Below are 22,078 nucleotides of genomic sequence, written 5' to 3' on the forward strand. Positions count from 1 at the left end.
TATTGGTAATCTGAAAATAAATGTTACTCATAAGCAAAAATATTCTGCTATAAAAGCTTTTATTTATTTATTTATTTATTTATTTTTGACCATGCAAAGTCTTAAGTAACAGTCATTTTTCAAAAGCCACATCCAATCAGTAACTCATCACATTACTGATGCTATGAATTTGGTGGTACAGTATAGTGCCAGTTAATCCTGGAGCAACATAATTTGTAAACTTATGCACTAAGAAATGCAAAGAAAGGCATGACTATTCTCAAAGATATTAGTATGTGAAAGCTCAAGGAGTATTAGAGTATAACACTGTAATACCACTAATTAAAACTAATGAAAATTTTGATGGTTATGCTCTCTGTTCAAACTATAAACAATGGTGACATATGGTACAAATTACAGTGATACAAATGATACCAGTGTAGTATTTTTATTTCAGTTGAGAAAAAAACCCAAAAGATTAGGAATATATGCAGTGATGGGAGGACTGAAACAGTAATGTAAAGAATTCAGTGAAGGGATAGATCCATACACTGAAGAGTAGGGAAAAGAATTATGCTAAATGTGGCTTCAAACAACACTCAGTGTTAAGATAGACTGCAAGTTTATCTATATGAGGAAAATTCAGGCTCATAGGAAAATACAAATCCTCCTTGTCACTTTTCAGCCATTCAAGAAAGTGAAGACAGCACACTCCAGATCCACTGCACATAAGGGATTTCTAATATAGGTTTTTGCCTGTAGCCAGATCTGAAACAGCTCATGGCTTACATATGCATCAATAACTGCTGTTCACAGTACGCTAATCTCTGAGCATTAAGAAATAATTTACTGAAGAAGTAATATGTTTCTATGAAAAAAATATGTTTTTTAAAGGCTGTTTTGATATGCTCTGCTAATCCTATTCATCTGAAAAGTAGAAAAAAAGACAGAAAAAGGAAGGTAAAATATTGAGTGTTTGTACCAAACTACTGATCTAACTGATCTCCTGGGTGTAACAGCCCTCCCATTTTCTTCTACTTTCTACAGATTACAAGATTGTTCTGCTTTAGATTGATGGGAAAATGTCTCTATTGATAAGGGAGCATAATAGAAACACTGCTTTTCCTTTTGTTTGTGATAGAAATCAACTGTTTATTTGGTGCCTTCTCTATCAGTGTTAAAATGTTTGTACACGTTATGATTGCACTTATATTTTAACTGGAAGCACACTAAATTGAATCACATGACATCAGTCCTTTTTACTCATGCCTCTTTTCCACCCGCTCTCTGTGATTTGTCAAACCACGGCTCACTATGCTATTTCCCTTCCTCCTTATTTAAAACTTCTGCTGCCTTTGGTAATGGATTTAAAAATCATCAGATACTTCAGGCCTAGGGGAATAAAAAGCACATCAACCAATCAAAACCAAACATCCACAAGCAGAAGAGATCATTGCAAACATAAGTGCAATACAGCACAAATGTGTTCTCTTCATGATACTGCAATATTATTTCCTAGTGGTTCGAGTAGAAATGAAGATTTCTGCAAAATTCACCCAGAAATACAAGGAAAAAAAACTGATTAGAGCAACGTACCCTGGGAGAATTTAGTAAATGCTGAAGAAAAAATAATAAAATAACATTGTGAAATGCAAAATTATTCCTGGGACTTTTCAGTTTTAGTGTTTGGCACATGAAGGATTCTAGATCCCCTTAACATGTTCAGATTCAGAGATTCTTTGCAAAGCAAAGCCAGCAAGTAGATTTATGCTCCTGAAATTTATTTATTTATTTATTTCACATTTTTGATATATGGATTTATATACAGGTCTGTGTTTTGATAATAGAGGCTTTAACATATATATATATAAATATTTCACACATTTTATATATATATATATATATATTTAAGATGCCTGCCTGCTGGAAATTTTTCAGAGGATATATATATGAATTTCATGTGTGAAATGGAATTAACCAAGAAACATCTACTGGTGTGCATAGCAAAGAAGTAGCAGCCTGTTGTGTTGTACCTGGGCAGGAGCTCAGAGCATTCAGATGGTCACCCACCCGCGAGATAAGCAAGAGAGCTTGGGACAAAACAGAATGCATGGGCTGAGATAACATCTATTTACTGAGACAGAAAGGGAAACTGGAACAAAAAATGCAATAGTAACTTCACATGTGTGTATATAATACACAAGTATATGGACACCAACATCTGACAAGTCACTGCATTTTGGAGGAGAATCAATGAATTGCCATAATAATTTTGGTCAGGAAAGAGCAGCATGTCACTTTATGCAATAGAGCTGTCCAAAGCCAGAGCCAAGCAGAGCTCACCTCCACTTCCCAGTCACTTCAAGGTGAAATACAGATGTGCCACACTCTGAATATACTTTCACGAGATGTTTGCAAACTTCTGTTTCAAATATAGGAACTAGACTGCAGGCTTTATGTTTTCTTTAAGCAGGAAAAGATTACTCCCTTTGAGAGTTCAGCTTAGGGAATCTTTCTGCTAAAACAGACAATACTGTAAAAACTTTAAAATTTGGATTTCAAATGTTCTGAAAACCTCCTGAATGTAGCTAGTTTCAATTAATATATTTATAATAAAAATATTTACAAATATATAACTATTTATAATATATTTTAAATATTTTATTCCTCACCATCCTCTTCCTCAGCTGCACAGTTTGGTCCCCTTTTCCTAATTAATAGATAAGCTCTTCCAGACAAAGTCCATAAGAAATGCATAGATTTTCAAGAGACAATGGAATACATGTTCTTGCTACTGTACATTAACCTCCTTTAAATTTATGTCTTCTTACAGTCCTAAGTACTCTTTCCTTTCTTCTGACAGTGCTGGATTTGGTTACAGGTTTAAAGAGGTTGCCCTGAGCTACAGCTGTAACTATCTAACATAAGGACAACAGCTTGAAACCTACTGCAGACTCTACAGCGGAAAGCATCTTCATGATGAAAGACAGTCGTTAACCTCTCTGTTCAAAGTGTGATTTAAAACAGCAGGGTATGAGGCTTCAAACTCTGGGCATCACTTACAGCAGAGCAGAGTGAATATTACATGTTCAGGAACACAGAGCAGTATGTGGATTTGAAGTTGTGACTGTTATAAAATCAAACCATATTTTTAGAATGATTCATGGTGGGTCAATTGCATTTTCATTACTGTTGCACATTTAACTGAAGTGTGCAATATTTCAAGGGCAGAAACAAACAAACAAACAAACCCCATAAAAATCTGGATTTATTTATCATTTCCAGCCTAGCCCAGTGCTTTTATGAAAAAATAAAGCAAAATACTCCTCTTCAATCAATTAAACTGAAATAAAGCAGATAATAATAATAATAACCTCACAAAATTTTCATCTGATTTATTTTACATGTTTCATCTATGCTTAAAGTATAGAATTTCTCACTTACTGTGAATGTCCTCTACAAGCAAGAATCTATCTCACAGAGGAAAACATTAATACTCTTCATATTCCTTTCTCAAGAGCTATTTTTTGATGAAAACACATGAAGGCAGTCTCAGATCACACTTCCAGAACAAAGATTTCTCTTTAGAGCCACAAACAATGGTAACAGACTGCCTAAAGCTCATAGGTGAGGAGGACCAGTTTTCTTCTGTCTCATCAGTGTCAGGGTAGCACGTCGGAAGAGCAACACAAATGATGTACACACAGAACATCTGGTATTTTTGGCTTTATTTCCTCTGGATGTGAAAAAGCAGCAGGCTTTCACTCCCAGCATATTCATAGTTTTGAGGAGTTCAAACCATGCATTCTATTACACTGCATGCTGTCAGTTGTGCTATTTTAGTGATCGAAATGTAATTTTCTTTGTCTAATGAAAAGTAGAGATATCAGCTCAGGCAAATTACAGTTTTGCTTATCTGATATGTGGTTAGTGGCAGTAGTTTCAAAAGCCTGTTATGAAAGAGCTTCTTGAAATACTGTCCAACTGTCTAGGTTTCAACTTGTTAGGAATCTGTGATCCTAATTTATACACAGACCTGTCACAAAGTTTATACCCTCGATACATGTAGTACATTCATCCATCTGGTCACTGATACTACAAAAGAATCCTCATTCCCCATATAAAATATCTGATGTATTTCTGTGACTGCTTGTCCTTCTACTGGATTATTACAATAAGTAGTAAGAAATTTGGATACAGTAAACACAATTTTAAGTTCAGAGCCAGCTGCAAATTTCCACTTCCACTGCTCAAAATGTGAGCTGGGCATTGGTGGGCATTGGTCGGGGAGTGGTGAGCAATTGCTTCTGCATCACTTGTTATATGCATTCATATATATATATTTGTTATAACTATTATCCTTTTCCTTTTCTCTGTCTCAGTAAATAGTTTTTATCTCAACCCATGAGTTCTATTTGTCTTTTTTTTTTTTCCTGATTCTCACCCTTGTCCCATTGGAAAAGGGGGATTGAGTGAATAGCTGTGTGGTGTGCAGCTACCTGCTAGGTCATACCACAGCATCACTGTAAGCAGCATATAATCTCAAGTATAATTGAAAATCTCAGTCCCAATTCTGATAATCCTATGTATTTTAAAAAGTGATTATTTATCCAAAATGTGCCAACATCACCAGTCAGAGAAGAAAGTCATTTTAATAAATAAAAAAGAACTAGAAGTTTGCAGTGGTGTAACAGGTGACCAGTAGCTGGTGATCTAAGCTTGGTGACAAGTGATCAGGAGCTATTGGCAGCAATAACATCTGCCTATCCTGGCCTTGATACCAAAGGATAAGCTATTGCAAGCATTGTGTGCAATGGTTATGGACAGCATCACTTATTTGCCAGCTAGGATGGAAGAAAGCCCAGAAACCAATGTAAAAATAAGAAATAACTGAACAAGTCCTTATAACTTATTGTGAAACCTCAAAATAGAACAGTAGTTAAATAGATAATAAGGTCACTTAGCCTTGCTTCTAGAAATACTGGTATCACAAAATCCCAGAAACATGGAATCACAGAAGTTGGAAGGGACCTCTGGAGATCATCTAGTCCAACACTCTGCTAAAGCAGTTGTTGAGCCTGGCCTAATCCACTTTGCATAAATTTTTAAGTATTGATAAGTTATCCCCTTAGTCTTTTCTGCAGGCTGAACAGTCTCATGTATCTTCACCTTTTCTCATAAGGGAAATGCTCTGGGCCTCTCAGCATCTTGGGGGTCCTCTGAGGGACTCTATCTAAAAGATCTGTTTTTCTTGAACTGTTTTTCTGACATGGTACTCCAGGTATATCCTCACCAGGGCAGAGTAGAGAGGATGAATAAACTCCCTTGAACTGCTTGCCACACTCTTTTTAATTCACCCCAGAATCTCACTGGCCTTCTTGTTCACAAAGACACACAACTGGTTCCTCTTGTCTGCCAGGACACCTAGGTTCTTTGCTGCACAGCTATGCAGATCATCCCCTAACCTGTACTGATGCATGTGTTTACTCCTTCCCACATGTAGTACTCTGTAATTACCCTTGTGGAACCTCACAAGGTTTCTCTCTGCCCAACTCTTCAGCCTGTCCAGGTCTTGCCAAATGGTAGCACAGCCTTCTGGTGCATCAGCCACTCTGTGTAGCTTTTTATTATTAGAAAACTTGAAGGTGGACTCTATCCCTTCATCCAGATCACTGATGAAGACGTTGAACAAGAACAGAACCAATACTACCTGTGGAACACCACTAGCTACAGGCCTCCAGATATACTCTGTGCTGACCACAAGTCTGAGCTCTGACAGTTATCCAGTTCTCAATCGAACTTCTTGTCTGCTCATTTATTCAACACTTTCTAAACTTTCCTATATGGATGTTATGGGAGTCAGTGTCAAAAGCCCGGATGAAGTCAAGGTACAGAAAATCCACTACTCTTCCCCCATCTACCCAGTCAGTCATGACAACCGTGAAGGCTGCCAGATTGATCAAGCAGGATTTCCTGTTGATGAATCCATGCAGTCTGCTCCCAGTAACATTCTTTTCTTCCATATGCTTGGAGATGATGTCTAGAATAAGATTTTCTACCACCTTCCCAGGGATGAAGGTGAGGCTGACTGGCCTGTAGTGCTCCTGGTCCTCCTTTTTGCCCTTTCTGAAGACTGGAATGGCTTCCTTCCAGTCTTTAGGCACCTCTCTCATTTTTCCATGGCCTTTCAGTAATGATAGTCATTACAGTCACTTCTGCTACAACCCTTGGCAGGCATGGATCCATCGCACTGGGCCCTTGGGCTTGTATATGCTGAGTCTGTCTGGACAACCTGTGACCAAGACAAAATCTTCCTTTTTCCAGACTCTCCCTGTTAGTCTGCAGTTCCCAAGAGCAGTCTTAGTAGTAAAGACTGAAGCAAACACAGTGTTCAGAAATACTACGTTCTCAGTGTGCCCCAGAACCAGGGCATCCATTTCAGTCAGCAGCGGGCCCACAATTTGCATGATCTTCCTTTGCTGTTGGCATACTTAAAGATGCCTTTCTTGTTATCTTTGACCTCCCTTGGCAGATTTAATTCCAAGTGGGCAGTAGCCTTCCTTGTTGTATCCCCACAGGTTCCTAAATTCCTCCCAAGTGGCCAGACCCTTTTTTCAATTCCATATAAAGTGAATGTATGCATTCTTTAGAGTCTGCTATATATCTCTGCAGCATCTGTGCAGACAGTACAGATTCCATCTCAAGAAACTCCTCCTTTGTCTTTTAAGGTACATGTATGCTTTATACATACAGACATATCAGCATGCATGTGTGCACCTGTGTGTAGGAACTCTTCTAATAAGGATCCTCACAACACATTTTTTCAGATTGCTTGTTGGAAGTTCCACATTACCAAGTCATGTGTTAGACTCATACCTATGATTCAAAAGCTGGACACTTATCTGTACCACCATTCATCTCATTACCACACCTGCTGTAGCAACTACCAATATGAAATGCATTATTTATTGTAGTAATTGGAAACTACACTTTAGAAATAATCCTATAATCTGCCTCTCAACATTGAAAACTTACTTTGTCTCAATTCACTGGTTAAGTAGTTAGATTCCCTGAAGTCCTGTAAGCACAACCCTCTTCAAGCTGAAGTTACAGTAAGTACTTATGTAATGACTTCCATAAACTTAATAACCTGGCACATGCTCTGTGTTGGAATTGCTGTAATTTGACTGATAGACAAGGCGAGACTTTAAGAAATATTAATAAATATGTTTCAATTCTGGCAATTTGTACCTGACCAAGGCAGTGAATAGAAGGAACTATAAGGGACATATGACTTCACCCGTATACATCTTTTTTCATCTGAAGAAGCTACTAAGAGATACCAAATCTCTCTTACTCTCCACTCTCCCCTTGCATTAATTCTCATTCCCTTGTGTTTTCCATCAACTGTTTTGCCCAGTAGCTACTTCATAAATGCATGCTTCTAAAAATGCTTCCTGACATCTGTTTCCAATTCATCTGTTTTTGAAGCCCCTTTCAGTCCCCATATCCTATCATCAGAACAGCAGGCCAGATTCATCCTCAATATAACCACTAGCTCTATGAATAGTTTTGGCCTTGACTATTCAGAAGTTTAATTTCTGTCATTCTGAAAATGACATTTCAATGCAATTTTCTCTTAACTGTCATGTTCTATATGATGCATAAGTATTTATTGAAAAGGTCTATTTTCTCTCAGGACCACCTCTGCGCATTTTAACAAAGGTTACCTATTCCATGCTGCAATTCCTTTATTGAAGCAATGCTCTTAGGTTATATTAGTCAGAAAATTTGAGAAGAAAAGCTTTCCAGTCAGCCACCTCAACATACAGGCATTGTGGGCAACCAAACATTAAAAAACAACAAAACCCATAAAACCACAGTCATACTAAAGAAAAATCACCAAGTAACAAACCAACTAACAAGCAAACCAAGTGGCAGGCATATCTAGGTGCAGAACTAGAGCAAATGATGTTCAAAAGAATAACAACATACAATAAATACTTGGTCATCTCATACACAAATTAGCCTTCCGGAAGGAAGTGCTGCAAGTAAAACGCATATGAATCACCCATAAAACTAGTCCAAACTGGGATGTGAGGCAGTGATGATGCCATTAGACTACCTTCTTGCTGAGCCTGACACTTCAGCCCTCACAGTCTCTTTGTTCTTCACTTCTGCTGCAGACTTCCTCTTTCCTTAGCACTGGGATTTCTTCCCTTTGTGGCTTCTTGATCTTACTTACCTCTCCATAACTCTCCACTTTACAGCCTTGGAAAGTCATGGCTTGAATTTAACAATGGTCATCAAGCCATTATGACATCTGCTTCTTTCAATGTGTTTCTGTGCCGTAAATCAAGTTTGGAAGCTTCCGGAAGGGCTAGGAAAAATTTTTCTGTTGTCTGCTTTGGCACTTCATTGCAGTGAGCAGCCCCTGAACAGCTCTAATGCTTGACAATGTCTTAAGCCCAGACAACTGATATTTAATAACCTCTGAGAGGTATTAAAGAAAGTGAAATCATCATTATAAAGTCTTTTGTCTTAATAAAAGTAAAAAATAACAGCAAAAACTTGTTCCTGCTCTGCACCGTTGTGTATAGATAGGCACAGAAAGAAGTGCCTATAAATGTGATTATTTTAAATTTTTAATATCTGAAACAGTAACAAGCTCTTCTGTTCAAGCTGAAGCCTTGGCTTTTATAAATGAATTATTGAAGTGGCATTCTAAAATGCTGGAGAAAACAGAGGCATGCCATAATAGCTAGGGAAAAGAAAACACATTTATAATTTCAATACTGTGCCAAAATACTTGCCACTGTACATGTTGAGGAAAGCTTCTAATGTAAAATGAATGTGGCACCTGTACTGTTGAGGCTGCCAAAACACTTTCTGACAGTAAGCAAAGATGATGAATAGTGAATAGGCAAAAATTCTTATTTTTTGATAACTCAAGTCACTTTAAGCTCTTGGGTTTAGAAAGGTATGAATAAATAATGAAAAATGACCAAAAAGTTCTCCAAAGAGGACAAACTTTTCAATATTGTACATAACACGAAACAGATGGTTAGAGATAAACAAGTTACTGTAATAAGTGGCTCCAAACCAAGAAACCAAGCTGTAAAGTGCCCAGTTCCAGCCTGCAGCGCATGAGTTGCTGTGTACTCCCAATAGCTGAGATCCTCTCTTCTTCAGGACCTCACTGGGAGCAGAACATGAAATAAGTTCTTGTCAGCACCCCCTCACACTGTCATTTACCACCAGTCTTTGACAAAGCAGCAAGGAAGGCTATATTCATTATTAATTCATGCACCAAATATTAAGTATACACTAATTAGCTACAGCAACAATATAACACTGTTCATAAACTCTGTAGCATCTTTTGCAGTGAGTAACAACTGCATTTGACTGCAACACAGTTTTACTTTGCTTGCGCTTGGGAGTTCCTCTGTAGATATTAAAAGAGAAAAAAACAAACAAACAAGGAAAAAAAGCAGCTCTAATTTGGAAAAACCTTTGTTATTAAACCATAAATAAACCTGTACATTTCATTTCATAATCAAGCCAGAATTAGGTTGAAAGTTTCTGAATAAAAAAATAAATTTCTTTTATACTTTCAACTTAGTCCCTTAAACAGTATTAACTGAAAAGCATAACTCTATGAAATTAAAACATGAACAGCCTGTTTGATTTCACTTGTAATATATTTGAATACATACCCAGTATAAGCTGTTTCCCCGATGAATTGGAAATTATCCTACCCAAATAAGGACTTCTCGCTCATTCTGATGGAAGCATATAAGATTTACCAAAAGAAAACAAAACCAAGTAACTGGAATCAGAAGTGGTCTGAAAACAGCATTAAGCATGGAATGTAGCTTGCTAGAATAGATTGTAGTTCACATATCAAGCACTGCCAGTGCTTATGAGATTTTGTTCGTGGTTCTACCTTGTCTTTTCTAATTACCCTTCAGATTTCATTCCTTGGAACAGACCCAGAAAGCTCTATTTTCCTTAGCTTTAGTGGTATTTAAAGAAGGAAATGTTATGTAATTCAAGAACAGTGAAAGCTAGTCCAGTACAGGTTTCACAGTAGTTACTCAGTCCAACTACGTGTGGGGGTCTAGAAGCAATCAGGGTTCAACAGACTTTGTTTCAACAATGCCAAACCTGGTCAAAGGCCAAGAGCAAAGCAGTTCAACTGCTATGCCTTCCATTCCTGTGCACCGGTTACACAGTGCAATGTTGGGTGTGTGGCTCACAGCTAACCATGAGAGAACACACTGACACAGCTGTGAGATCATCACACACAGGAAGACACAAACTCGAAATTCTAATCTGAGGGATCAGATTGTTTTCAAGCATAGACAGTGGGATGAGATATATCGTTCATACTCTTCCCTGTCAGTATTGATAATGTAGAGTTGTACAAGATTGGTTTATCTAATGCGCAGTTCCCCATTGAACACAAAACCAGTACAACAGCTTCCTACCCATAATACTCTTATTTTGAGTTCCAGAACTTTCTGATAGTTTTTATAAAAATCTCCGTGTTGTATTTCTGACATTTTAAGGCTTCCACACAGAGATGAAATTCTCTTTGAAAATATGTCATACAAAATGCAGTTGCTGAAAGCTCATGAAGTATTCACTTGAACAAGATTTAAGACTCACTCCATGTCTGAGAGAGAAATAATTAATCTCCTGCATGTAAGGTTAATGAATGATAGCGATACAAACCTGTTAAAAGAGGTGCTACTATATGCAAATGATTTTCTTTCCCTGCCTCAGCCTGCATGTACAGATTGTTAGATCATCACTGAAGCTTGTTAGGATGGCATTATTCTTTCCAGAAATCAATGAGTCATTTGTAATTTCTTTACAACTTTAATTACTGCTTCCCCAGCCTTAAAAGAAATGACTGAAAAACATGCCTTTGTACAGCTGGAGCCAAATATCACTATAAAGAAGAGGGATAAAATGAACAATGTTTGTAGAAAGCATTAACGCTATAAAACGTATAAGTCGAGCCTTAAGCTTATATGAAGTTTAGCTTTTAAGATCTACTGTTCAGCTTCAACTTTTTCCTTGTTTAATACAGCAGCACAATTCAGACTCTACAGGCTCTTTCCTTCAAGAAGAAATGTCATATAGCTTTAACAGATTTACTCTAAAGTATGAATGTGATCAGAATTGATTTCAGATTGGGCTAGACTGTAACTACTCGGAACAGCTGCTTTCTGTACTTTGCTCTCAGTGCTGCTATAACTGGCTTGTTATAATTTAAAATTAAAAATAATGAAGCAAAATGTAAATATATGTGTTTTAAGTTAAAGCCAATATCAACTACTGGCATTCAGGTGTAGATGCTTCATTCGTATTCATCTAGCGGCATCTCATCTCATCCTGCCATGAGAACACAATATCCTTCTCCCCTGACGTTTTCATTTAAAATGACTGTTATTCAACATAGTCTAATTAAATACTTTTTCTAATGAGAATATTGCTTTGTTATATTGTAAGAAAAAGGTCCTGTAAGTAGGATTGTTTCTGCAAAATCCAGTTTCAGATGGTTTTCAAATAGTATAGAGCTTGTCTCCAAACTGTTGTTGGAAGTCTGCAATTTAGACACACTGCTGAAATACTACTATTGTATTTAAAATTCAGCTCACCTCAGGAATAAAGATAAATGTTTGGTCTCTAAGGTATTCAGGATCATGATTCAGTTGTTTACGCAGCTTTTAAATTTATATATTAAAAACTATGAATCAGCAGAGCTGATATTCACATGTTTATCACCAGGAGGTGTAATTGCTGAAGAGTTTTAGAGAAATCTTTCATAGAGTGATATTTTAATTTCTCAGTAGCATGTTACGACTGAGGCTGCAAAAACTTAAAGTATGGAAATGAATGCAACATCAGTGTTTGATCTGAGAAAGCCTTACATGTCAACATTAACTAAAGGGATCATTAGGTCTGTGTTTAATTTAATAGGGATATAATCTTAATGCCCAAAAGGAAAAGCAAAAAAAAACCCAAAAAAACAAAAAACAACAACAACATCTTTCTGCAGCTGTTGCTTTCCTGTCCATACATCACACCCTACTCTGCACCACCAGTCTTGCAAAAAAACATTTTTCATACACCCTTTGTCTCCCATATGTTTCAATGCCTCATCACCAAATTGTCTGTGGTTGACTCATTGTAGGGACTGGCATAAGAATGAGAAGTGAAGGCAGGTTTGGACTGTTCTTAAGAAATAATGCAGTGTCAAATGCATAACCCACATCAGCACAGGGAATTGAGAGCATCTATCTACATTCACATCCGTGGGCTGATTTTGAGCCCAGTATGCAGCTAAATAGCACTTCTGGCTGCCAAAAGGATTTGTCACTACAGTTGATATCCATTACAGATTTTACACAGATATCAGAAAGATATTGGTTCTGAAGTAACTATGCTAAAAGGTAGAGCATGTATCCATAAGGGGCCTGCGACTCCTTCACTTCAAGACACTGCACAAGTAGAAGCAATTCATTAACTGTCTGCTCTGAGTACTGCCTGTTTATAATCCAAATTTTCCACTGCTTCTTGTAAGCCGAACTGCATTTTTTTTCCATCTCTCTTGCCAACTACAAGATTGCATTGCTGTAAACATCACAAAATTACATTTTAATCTTCCCTTTAATAAAAGGCACACCTGACTCTTTAATGGCTAAAAGGGAGCATTAACGTAAATTACTCTCTCTGTAGATCTTCAAAGTGAAGTATGGTGTCAGAAACTTTATTTTGAATATTTATGATGAAAAGCACTGGCCACAGTACCATGAATATTTTCTTCTGTGACAGAAACATCAAGCAAGCCTTCAAAATGGTAAGATAAAACATGGATTTAATCTGTGACAACTTCAATCTGTGACAATCACAAATATCTAGTTTTAATCATATGCACAGAATTAAACTCGGTGACAGCTCTGTCAGTCAGTGCATGCTAAAAGCAGGAAGGTAAATTTTTTGCTCCCTCCTCCAACTTTTGACTGTTGATTAGAGGTGTTTTCAGCCAAAATTGAGACTATCTGAATAATAAGCATTCTTATTGACATAGATAATAAATTTAGCAATATTGATCAGCCTGACATTAAGAAAAAGAGAGGCCAACATTATCCTCTTGCTGGTATGCATTTGTGGACCAAAAAAGATGAATGAAGATAATGAAAGGTACAAAAGCCAAACTTTCAGATTACCTAAACACGTTATTATCCTGTTAATAGATTAATTATCCTGTTAATCCTGTTAGAATTAAAGCCTGAACAAATGGCCTGGATATACAATGAATACTGAGATATAATGTCGCATGACTGAGACTCATCTCTATTGTTTTACAGTCCTCTTTTCCATTCTATCACAAGACAGTATTTAAAGTATGTAACCACATTTTTTGTCTATTTGCTATGTATTATTAAATCTTGTGTTTTCTATGCATTCATTACGTAGTTCTAAATTCATTCTGCAGCTAATAATAACAACAGCTAATTGTAAAAGTTCCATTACAGGCCACTTCACTTGTTTGTGTTATTTCTCTACCTTGAGCCCTAGCAGAGGAACAGACTTTTAATAAGGATGCCACCATTACTGCTCAGTAAGAGTGAACAGCAAAGTAAGTTCTAATGCTTTATTTAGATCATGAGATAAATAGAGATGAATCATTTCAAACACTTTCTTTTGTATGTAATGTAATGTAAGTTATCAGCAGATTTACTTACGAACATTTCTCACAAAATGCTGTACTTTGAAACTTCTGGAAAAAAAGGAACAAATGTTCAAATAGAGGTAAGCTGTTCCATTTCCAGCTTCCAGAGAACTGCCTGACTCTGTTAATTCCAACTCTACTAGCACTTTACTCAGCGTTCCCACTGCACTAAATTAAAGGACAAGCACATCTCCACCTTAGCTAGCTAGCTAGATATATCTATATATGTAGATATCAGATATACAGATAGGTAGACAAATAGATCTGTCTGTTTCTTACAGATATTTAAAAGCTGATAATAATTCGAACACTTAAAAAAAAAAAAGAACAAAATAAATAAAAATTACATGTAAAGAATGTAAAGCAAAATCAGTCTTTCCAATAATTGATTCAGCTGGACTGGATTAACAGCACAGCATGAGGAAGCTGGTTCACACAGACATAGATAAAATTGGAAGCTAAGACCAGTTCGTCTCCTTCATACATTTCATCACTACAAATCTATGTACTGCAAATGGGAAACGTATTTTCCGCAGCAGTAATTACTAAGTAGCAGCACATATGTGCATCTTCACATGACTTTTTAAGCAATAGTTTGAAGTTCCCATTCTATAGTTTTCTTGTATGAGTAAAAAATTGCTATTGTGGGAATTCTTCAGGTATTTCCTAAGAAATATTTGCAAATTCAGTGTTTACCAAGGTGGATGTCAATGTGGACCATTTTTTTTTTCTTTTTTTCCATAAAGCAGAAGGAAACTGGAACATACTTACAGTGTACATGGATCTTCTGTAAAAGTGACTTCTTTTTCTTCAGAGGTAATGAGAAAATAAAACAATAGCAGAAGTAAACATCCATTAGTTCTTAATGACTGCTGAACTGAAAGTTTTGACTTGTGTGTTAGAGGCTCAAAAATAACTACACGAATTGGAACCACGTGATTCAATAGAACTGTGAATCCAAGAGAAAACAATTATCCCTCACAATTTTAGCATACAGCAGTAACTCCTTGGTGACAGAAGACAATGCAATTTGGTACTCCAATACAAAACCATACATTGTTTTTGAAAAAATAGTTTGAAAATAAAAAACTTGAAAACGAGAGAGACTGATGAATATACAAATGAGTTCTATTCTTCATGTGTTAATTGATTCAGGAAAGAGATTGACATGCATTATTATCTTTTACTTAGCAACACTGAACTGGAAAGGAAATAAACACCTCTATTAAAAGTCCAACCTGTGCCTGAATTTTGCTTTCTTATGATTAAAATGAATTCAAGATTGAGTTTCAAGTAATGAAAACCATACTTAAAATCAGTCTGGGATTGGTGCAGTCATCATCATGCAGACATTGCTGAATAACACACTTAAACATCCTTTTTTTTTCTTCATAATTTGCATTTTACTTTTTCTTTATATGTTAATTGCTTTTCTTCTTTTATCGCTTGCAAGATTGCAAAAGAGGTCAGCCACAAACTCAACTGAACAGCATCAAGGGATAAATCTGAGATCAGAAAACTCTTATAAAAATATAATTCCATATTATGAACATAATTTACAGCCAACTGTGAAACAGACTGTGCTCTGTTCCTCTGAGAGTCTTAGTACATAAATATTTCAGGATAACAGAAAAAACAAAAAATCTATCCCTCAGCAAAGGAGAATAGACAGCAGTTTCTGGAACCCCTGCACCATCAGCTCTGCTCTTTGTCTTCCCCCAGTGAAGCAGCAGAAGTGGTTTATCTGAAGCACTGTTGTTGAGTGAGTACTGGGTGCAGCTCATGACACTGAGTTTCTTAGTGTATAAGACCTGTTGTCTCTCTACATATTTTTATATATATATATATATATATACACACACACATATATATATATATAAAGGTGATATATATATCATATATATCATATTAATATATATCAATACATTCACTCCACAAAAGGTGCATAGTTATTCAATAATGAAAAGCAGCCCTGACTAAAATGAAATGTTCTTGCTGCTCTTGGCCATACCTGCATATGAAACCCTTGCACTCTTTTTAAAACTTGACATTTTATAACTTTATCACAGCAGTAAGAAAACGTCCTTGTAATTTCCCAAAGATTCAGCATTGTAAAAGGAAGAGTCCAGCAGGAGCAGGGAAGTGATTGTCCCTCTGTACTCAGCACTGGTGAGGCTGAACCTGTGCTCAGGTTTGTGCCCCTCACCATAAGAAAGAGACTGAAGGTGTCTAGAGAAGGGCAATGAAGCTGTGAGGGGATTGGGGTTGTGTAGTCTGGAGCAGAGGAGATCTCATTGCTTTCCACACCCCCTTGAAAGGAGGCTGCGGTGAGGTAGTGGTCAGCCTCTTCTCCTGGGTAACAGCAGTAGGATGAGAAATAACAGCCCCAAGCTGCATCAAGTAAGGTTCAAGTTGGATATTAGGAAAAATTTCTTCTCAGAAAGAGTAGCAAACTTAGGCACTGGAAAAGAAAGTTCTCTTGGAAGTGGTGGGGTCACTGACCTCGGAGGTTTCAAAGAAATATGAAGTAGTACTGAGGTTTAGTGGACATGATTGTGATGGGTTGGCAGTCAGACTTCAATGGAAAATGATCAGCATATCTGTGATGGAGATGGCAAGAACTCCAGAAGACAGAGAGAAGACAGAGATGTTTATAAAGTAATAAACAGATCAGCAGTCTTTTTTTTTTGTTTTTTTTTTTTTTTTTTTAAGAGTCTTATCTGAGAGCCTTAAAATGGACTGTGACTTAATTTTAGAGTCCTGATGCTCCCTTCTTATTAAGCATCTCTATGGTAGTTCCTTGTTGATAAATGCTATTATTACAAATTAAGCCATTTACACTGCTTATTTCCATCTCCCTAAGCTTACCACCTTAATTAAATTTATAGAAAACACTTTCTCCTTCTATTTGCCTCTGAAATGTCTAGATCCAGACAATTCAGAGTTCAGAATACCACCTGGGAATCAGTGCCGAGCAGTACTGTGAAATGGTGGTAAACATGGCATTAAAGATCTGAGTACTGTTACTGGACTTTCAGTTCTTCAGTACATAAAACATAAATTTCAGTACAGAAATACAAGCCACTATCATCTCTGCAGAACATTAAATGTCACCCCAAAGATACTGGCTTTAAGTTTCTAGGGCATGCAGCTGCTGTCTGGCTCTGGTTGGTTTATTGTGTTTTCTTCACGAGTGAAATATGATACGTTACAGGTGTTTAAAAATGGTTCACAGAGATTACACTCCTAATTTAAATGCAAGAACCACTTCCAGATGAATGAAGTATTGCATTATTTCTTAAACTGTTTTAATCAGAGTTTTCCAGACAGTGCTGCATAAGTTAAATGTTATATCAATAACATTTGATAACATAATATCAATAAAAGTTGATGCCCACGCTTTGCAAGATTACCCGGTTTAACTTGAATTTTATTCTGCCATCTTAATGTGATCAAATTGTTCTGCTGATAAAAATACCTCACAGTAGGACACAGGCCAGAGAGGTTCTCATTGGAACAGAAGAGCTGGTTCATCTCTGGTATCATGATGAACAAAAAACAGGCAACATGTTGGTTCATTAAAGAAAGACTGGATTAGCAAACACTGCAAACAAACAAACAAACAAACAAAACCACCACATTTTGAAGCTTTTGTTCACTTTTTTTTTTTTTTTTTTTTTTTTTACCCTGGCCAAAAGCTGCATTGTATTTGAAAAGCTGCATACACTGTTTAGCACAGTATTCTTTATTTTGTCTGTTAAAATGCACAAATAAGGGTAGTAGTTTGGAAAAGGGTATGAAGGTGGCTTGGGGAATCAGAGAACAAAGAAGGGACAAGGTGAGAGATGGAATATGCAGTTGACCAAAACTGAACATGGAATACTTCACCTTAACTGGCAGAATACAAAAGCCAGTGCTGAAAATTAGCTGGCACTTAAGATTTATATACCTGAGATGTGTAATCAAAACAATGCAATGAAACGGACACTTGGATGTACATCAAAGCATATCCATACAGCACAGTACCTAATCTGGAGGTACCAGTATGTTGTTTCTGATGGGCATATCTTAGAGGAGAAATACTTGCACGGCCATCAGAGATCAGTCCATACTCTGAAACGCTGAGACAAATGAGGTAGGATGTGCAGCTTACTGTCTCTCCTGTGACTATTTTGTTATTTTCCTAAATTTAATGTGACACAAATATTTTATATTAAACATGGAATGCTTGACTGAAATTATCCAATAAGTTCTTGTATGAGGTAGTTCTTTTAAGAGGGAAAAAGTCACTAAACTACTTACCAGATTAGGCATGTGCTCCCCATAGGAGTGATAAAGGCATCACAACTGCCAACATTTTCTTTTCAGAATAGAAACCATAGCTATGCAATGCAAGTGCATGGATCAGTCCCCACACAGTTTTGATGACTTTAAATGCAATATTCCAATGTGCCAAGGAAGGCATGCAGCAGAACCCTCACCCAGGCAGGACAAGTCTCATGCATGCACAGAACTGGTTGCTGCTTTCTCCTGCCTGGGCTCCACTTGGCATCAGCTTCCATAAGAAAAAATACTTGTCAAACAATGCAGAATGCAAAGTGCATCACAAAAGCATGTGAGGAGCACTTGGTGAAGTCATGACCAAGCACTTGAGATGATGCCCTTGTTCTGCATCTTCTATACAAGTAATGTAACTAGCAGCGTCAGACCCGATATAAGTATCCACACAACACATGATCCTTGCTCACTGTAGATGTTTTCAATAGGTTTCAATCTTTTAACATTTTTGTTATTATTATTCCTATTATTTTGTCTTGAATACCATAAAAATACTACCAACTGTATATGGGGAAACTGTATGCATGGCTTGTTGATGGGCTTTTAGTTTAAATTCTTATTCTTTATTACTCTAAATTCTTATTATGCATTCAAATGGAAATATAAATTAAAAAACAAATAAACAAACAAACTAAAAACAACCAACAAACACAAAAAACCCTCTTTTCTTTCATAATACCCTAGAGAAGCCAACCTGGATCAAGCCATAGAGTATGTTTTATAATTCAATGGAAAAAAAACATAGTGCTTTTATACAGCATCTGCTGTTGGGCCATTTGAGAGCTTAATTAGGCACAATTTTTGTACATAACAGATTTATAATCACATCTTCTTCACTGATCAGATGGGTTTTAACTTCAGGTACCAACAGTTCTCTTTGTGAGAATAAAAGAACGTCCTTTCATAAAATAATTTAAAACACTGAGGATTTTTTTTTCATCTAGTAAGGATATTAATTGGGTTCACCATCAAAATGTGATAGCATGTAAAATATCTTGTTTTGCATGTTAATGCTTTGTAATTGGTATAGAGCTTTTCAACTTCAAAGCTCTTTAAATGAATTAAGTGGATGCCTCTGAAGACCTTAGGCAAAATTTTCTTTGCCTTCAAAAAGAGATTTGCACCAGACAAAAGCTTTTTTAAAAAATGCAGGACTGTGCTGTGTTGCTTTAATCTACAGCAGACATAAGCGAGATAAAATATTACCACTGCTCTGCAGATGGAAGCTGAGGAAACATAGAATAAGTGAATGGGACAGTCTCTGCTCTCGTGAAAGCTCTGTCATTCTCCCTGGCTGTGGCACACTGAGCAAGTGAGAAACACATTGTGAGATCATTTTGCTTTGCAAAGACATGTGGACATACCTTTCATTTACTTCTTTACTCCCTCACCAAAGGTCAAGCTGCCTGAAAGTCCGGTGATTGCTTCCTATTGAATGGCTCCACACACAATGCCTTCACTCAAGCAATCAGGCACAGAAAAATGTCTTTGCTAGAATTCAGTCAAAAGTGTTATCTGCCACTCCACTCTGTTTTGTCAAATGGCATTTTAAAGCACAGTGGATGGAAACAGAAAACTTCCCAGAATTCAGCATCACTGCTTACTCCATTAAGTTGGACAGACGAGAATCTAACAGGAATCAGCACTCTGCACTTTCAAACTGATCTTTCTTTCCACTTTCTTTTAAACAGTGCTGCAGATAGGAAACTGCTACAGAAATTTACAAACCGTGAGCTAAATCATGTGTATTTTTCAGCATCCTTTTCAGCCATGAAGGCATTTTATGGTGACCAAAAGGAAATTCTTCTCTTTACTTACCGTGTGATTTTTATGCCACTTCACCGGATACACTGGGAGTAATACACTGGGTCTTTTTATTGCTCAAGTAGAAAGTGCTCTTTACCTATTTATGTTTATATATATGAAAAAAACAAAGTTTTTTTCAAGTGGCATACATCACACTGTTGTAGTGGTTGACTTCCTCAAGATGGTCTTCTGGGGTTTTGGTGCAGTTTGTGGAGGCACAGTAACAGGTCTCGGAGGAGGAAAGCTGTTACTGGAACTTATTCCCAGCCCTCCATTTTCTAGAGGAAACGGAGGCAGCGGAGGCGGTGGGGGTGGCAGAGGAGGGCACTGATGCGGCAGCGCTCCCAGAAGATGGGCAGGCTCACTGTGCAAGTGCACCTCCCTGTTTTTAATGTTATACCGAACATCACAGTCTGGGCAATAGCCATGATACTGCACTTTTTCACTAAATCGTACCCGTTCTCTTGCACCTGCCTGAGGACACCGCTCTTTCTCAGGTCTATGCATTAGAGGTGGAATTGCAACATTGTCCAAGTTACTGTTTGGTATACAGCACAAATCCCCATTTGGGATGCGGCTGGGCCCATTTCGCAGCAGGGTACCATTAGTTTTGACAGGGTTGGCCGAAGGAGGTGGCCTCAGAGGCTTGTCACACTTGACAGGTGTCAGTCGTGGTGGGGGTGGAGGGGGATTCGGCTTCCGCAGCACGGTGAGGATAGCAGAGGGATGCACAGGGTTCTTAATGAGCGGAGTAGTGCCCCGCACCTTCACCTTCTCCAGGCTGGAAGCTGTTGTGCTGCTGGAGCTGCTGTTTAGAGTGTCCGTTTTGGAACTGTCTGTCATCTCATCCTCCAGCTGCAGGTCAGATGTCAACGTGTCAATCTGGTCAACGACCTACACAACAGCCAGAGCAAAAACAGTGAGAAAAGCACACCCCAGCAAAAGCACAGAAATACAAACCACCCTCTGCAAGCAGTTTTGTCTTTCCCAGACCCTGAATGGACCATTTTTTAAGCTGTTTTTATTTTTATTCTTTCTTTCTAAACATCATAACAATAATAACAGTAAGGATGGGTAGTTTGCTAGCTCAACAACTGAGTATGGAAGAAAGAAATCCTAAAACGCTCCGGAATGAAATTCCATTTCTTTCCCTCTAGAGTTTACTTAGCATTATCACTGCTCATGAAAAGTAAACCTTCCCGGGCAAGAGGAGATTGGACTATTTAACTTTAGCTTATACATGGCACATTACAAAATGAATCTGCTGCAGAGTATTTTTGTTTAGCTCTGACCTTTCTCACAATCTAGATTTACATATGCATCCCTGTATCAGTGGTGTTATGCACCTACAGTCTTAAGCTTGATAAATTGTTTCCTGAATATTTATTTAACATAAATAATGTAATGAGGTGCAACTATCCTCCTGTATAAGACTGTGCTATCTGCCCTTATGAATTTTACTTATAGTCTGTTATCCTCTGAAGTAATCCTGAAATAGCATTTACTGCAGAAGAGAAGTAGTTTTGTTTTCTAAGTTGCAAGCATTTATTAACTCATGTTTTATTCTATAACCTCCTCTTCACTTATTTTTCCATTTTGTTCACTTCTGCAATGCATATCTCTTGTAGTCTTTAAGATTCCTTCTTCTTATCAGTTTTATACAGGACACACAATATAGGTAACCAGAATTTGTCAAGTGACAGTCAAAAGCTCTTCCTGAAAACTGCTGTTAACTCAACGCCTATTTGAATGATCAGTTTTAATCTAAAGATAACTAAGAATCAGCATAAGAACTAAGTATGTCCTCAAATGTAATAAATAAAATGATCACAGGAGCTGAAGTGCTGTTAGTTAACTCCGTTTCTATAACAAAAAGCTCACGCCATTGATTGGGTTCCCCATGGTTCATCTATGATGTTCTGGTGGGAGGGCCTAAGGCCACACACTTCTCATCATCCTAAAATCCTCCTCATCCCTTTCAGTTTTTCATTTTTACTTCATGATATCATTAATTTTGTCATAGTACTTATGATTTCAAATTAAGTCTGTATTGGAGGAGTATAGCCATATTGAAGATTAATAAATGGTAAAAGTTACTACTGGAGGCAGCAACTCCATTAGCTCAAGTTTGTGCTAACTTCTGTGCTCACATCAAAACTGTAAACAATTAATACAAAAACCCAATAGAATGAAAGACCTTGACAGATT

The 22,078-nt window shown here is 37.2% G+C and overlaps 1 protein-coding gene across 3 annotated transcripts in view; it reads right to left on the minus strand.

Moving 5' to 3' along the window:
• Positions 1 to 22,078, minus strand: part of PRR16 (proline rich 16) — a 137,062-nt gene that overhangs the window by 20,714 nt on the left and 94,270 nt on the right. The window contains exon 2 of one of the 3 annotated variants that reach the window (XR_001552230.2): positions 19,883 to 20,764. Coding sequence is in view for 1 of the 3 variants with exons in the window: in XM_015849998.2 (XP_015705484.1) it covers positions 20,021 to 20,764 (744 nt within the window). In the remaining 2 variants the exon portion in view is untranslated. Of the gene's footprint in view, positions 1 to 4,399; positions 20,765 to 22,078 lie in introns of those variants that run through there. The other 2 variants (XR_001552229.2, XM_015849998.2) reach the window with 2 other exon arrangements.

Source organism: Coturnix japonica, chromosome Z (genome assembly GCF_001577835.2).
Source record: "Coturnix japonica isolate 7356 chromosome Z, Coturnix japonica 2.1, whole genome shotgun sequence".
Taxonomy (NCBI): Eukaryota; Metazoa; Chordata; class Aves; order Galliformes; family Phasianidae; genus Coturnix; species Coturnix japonica.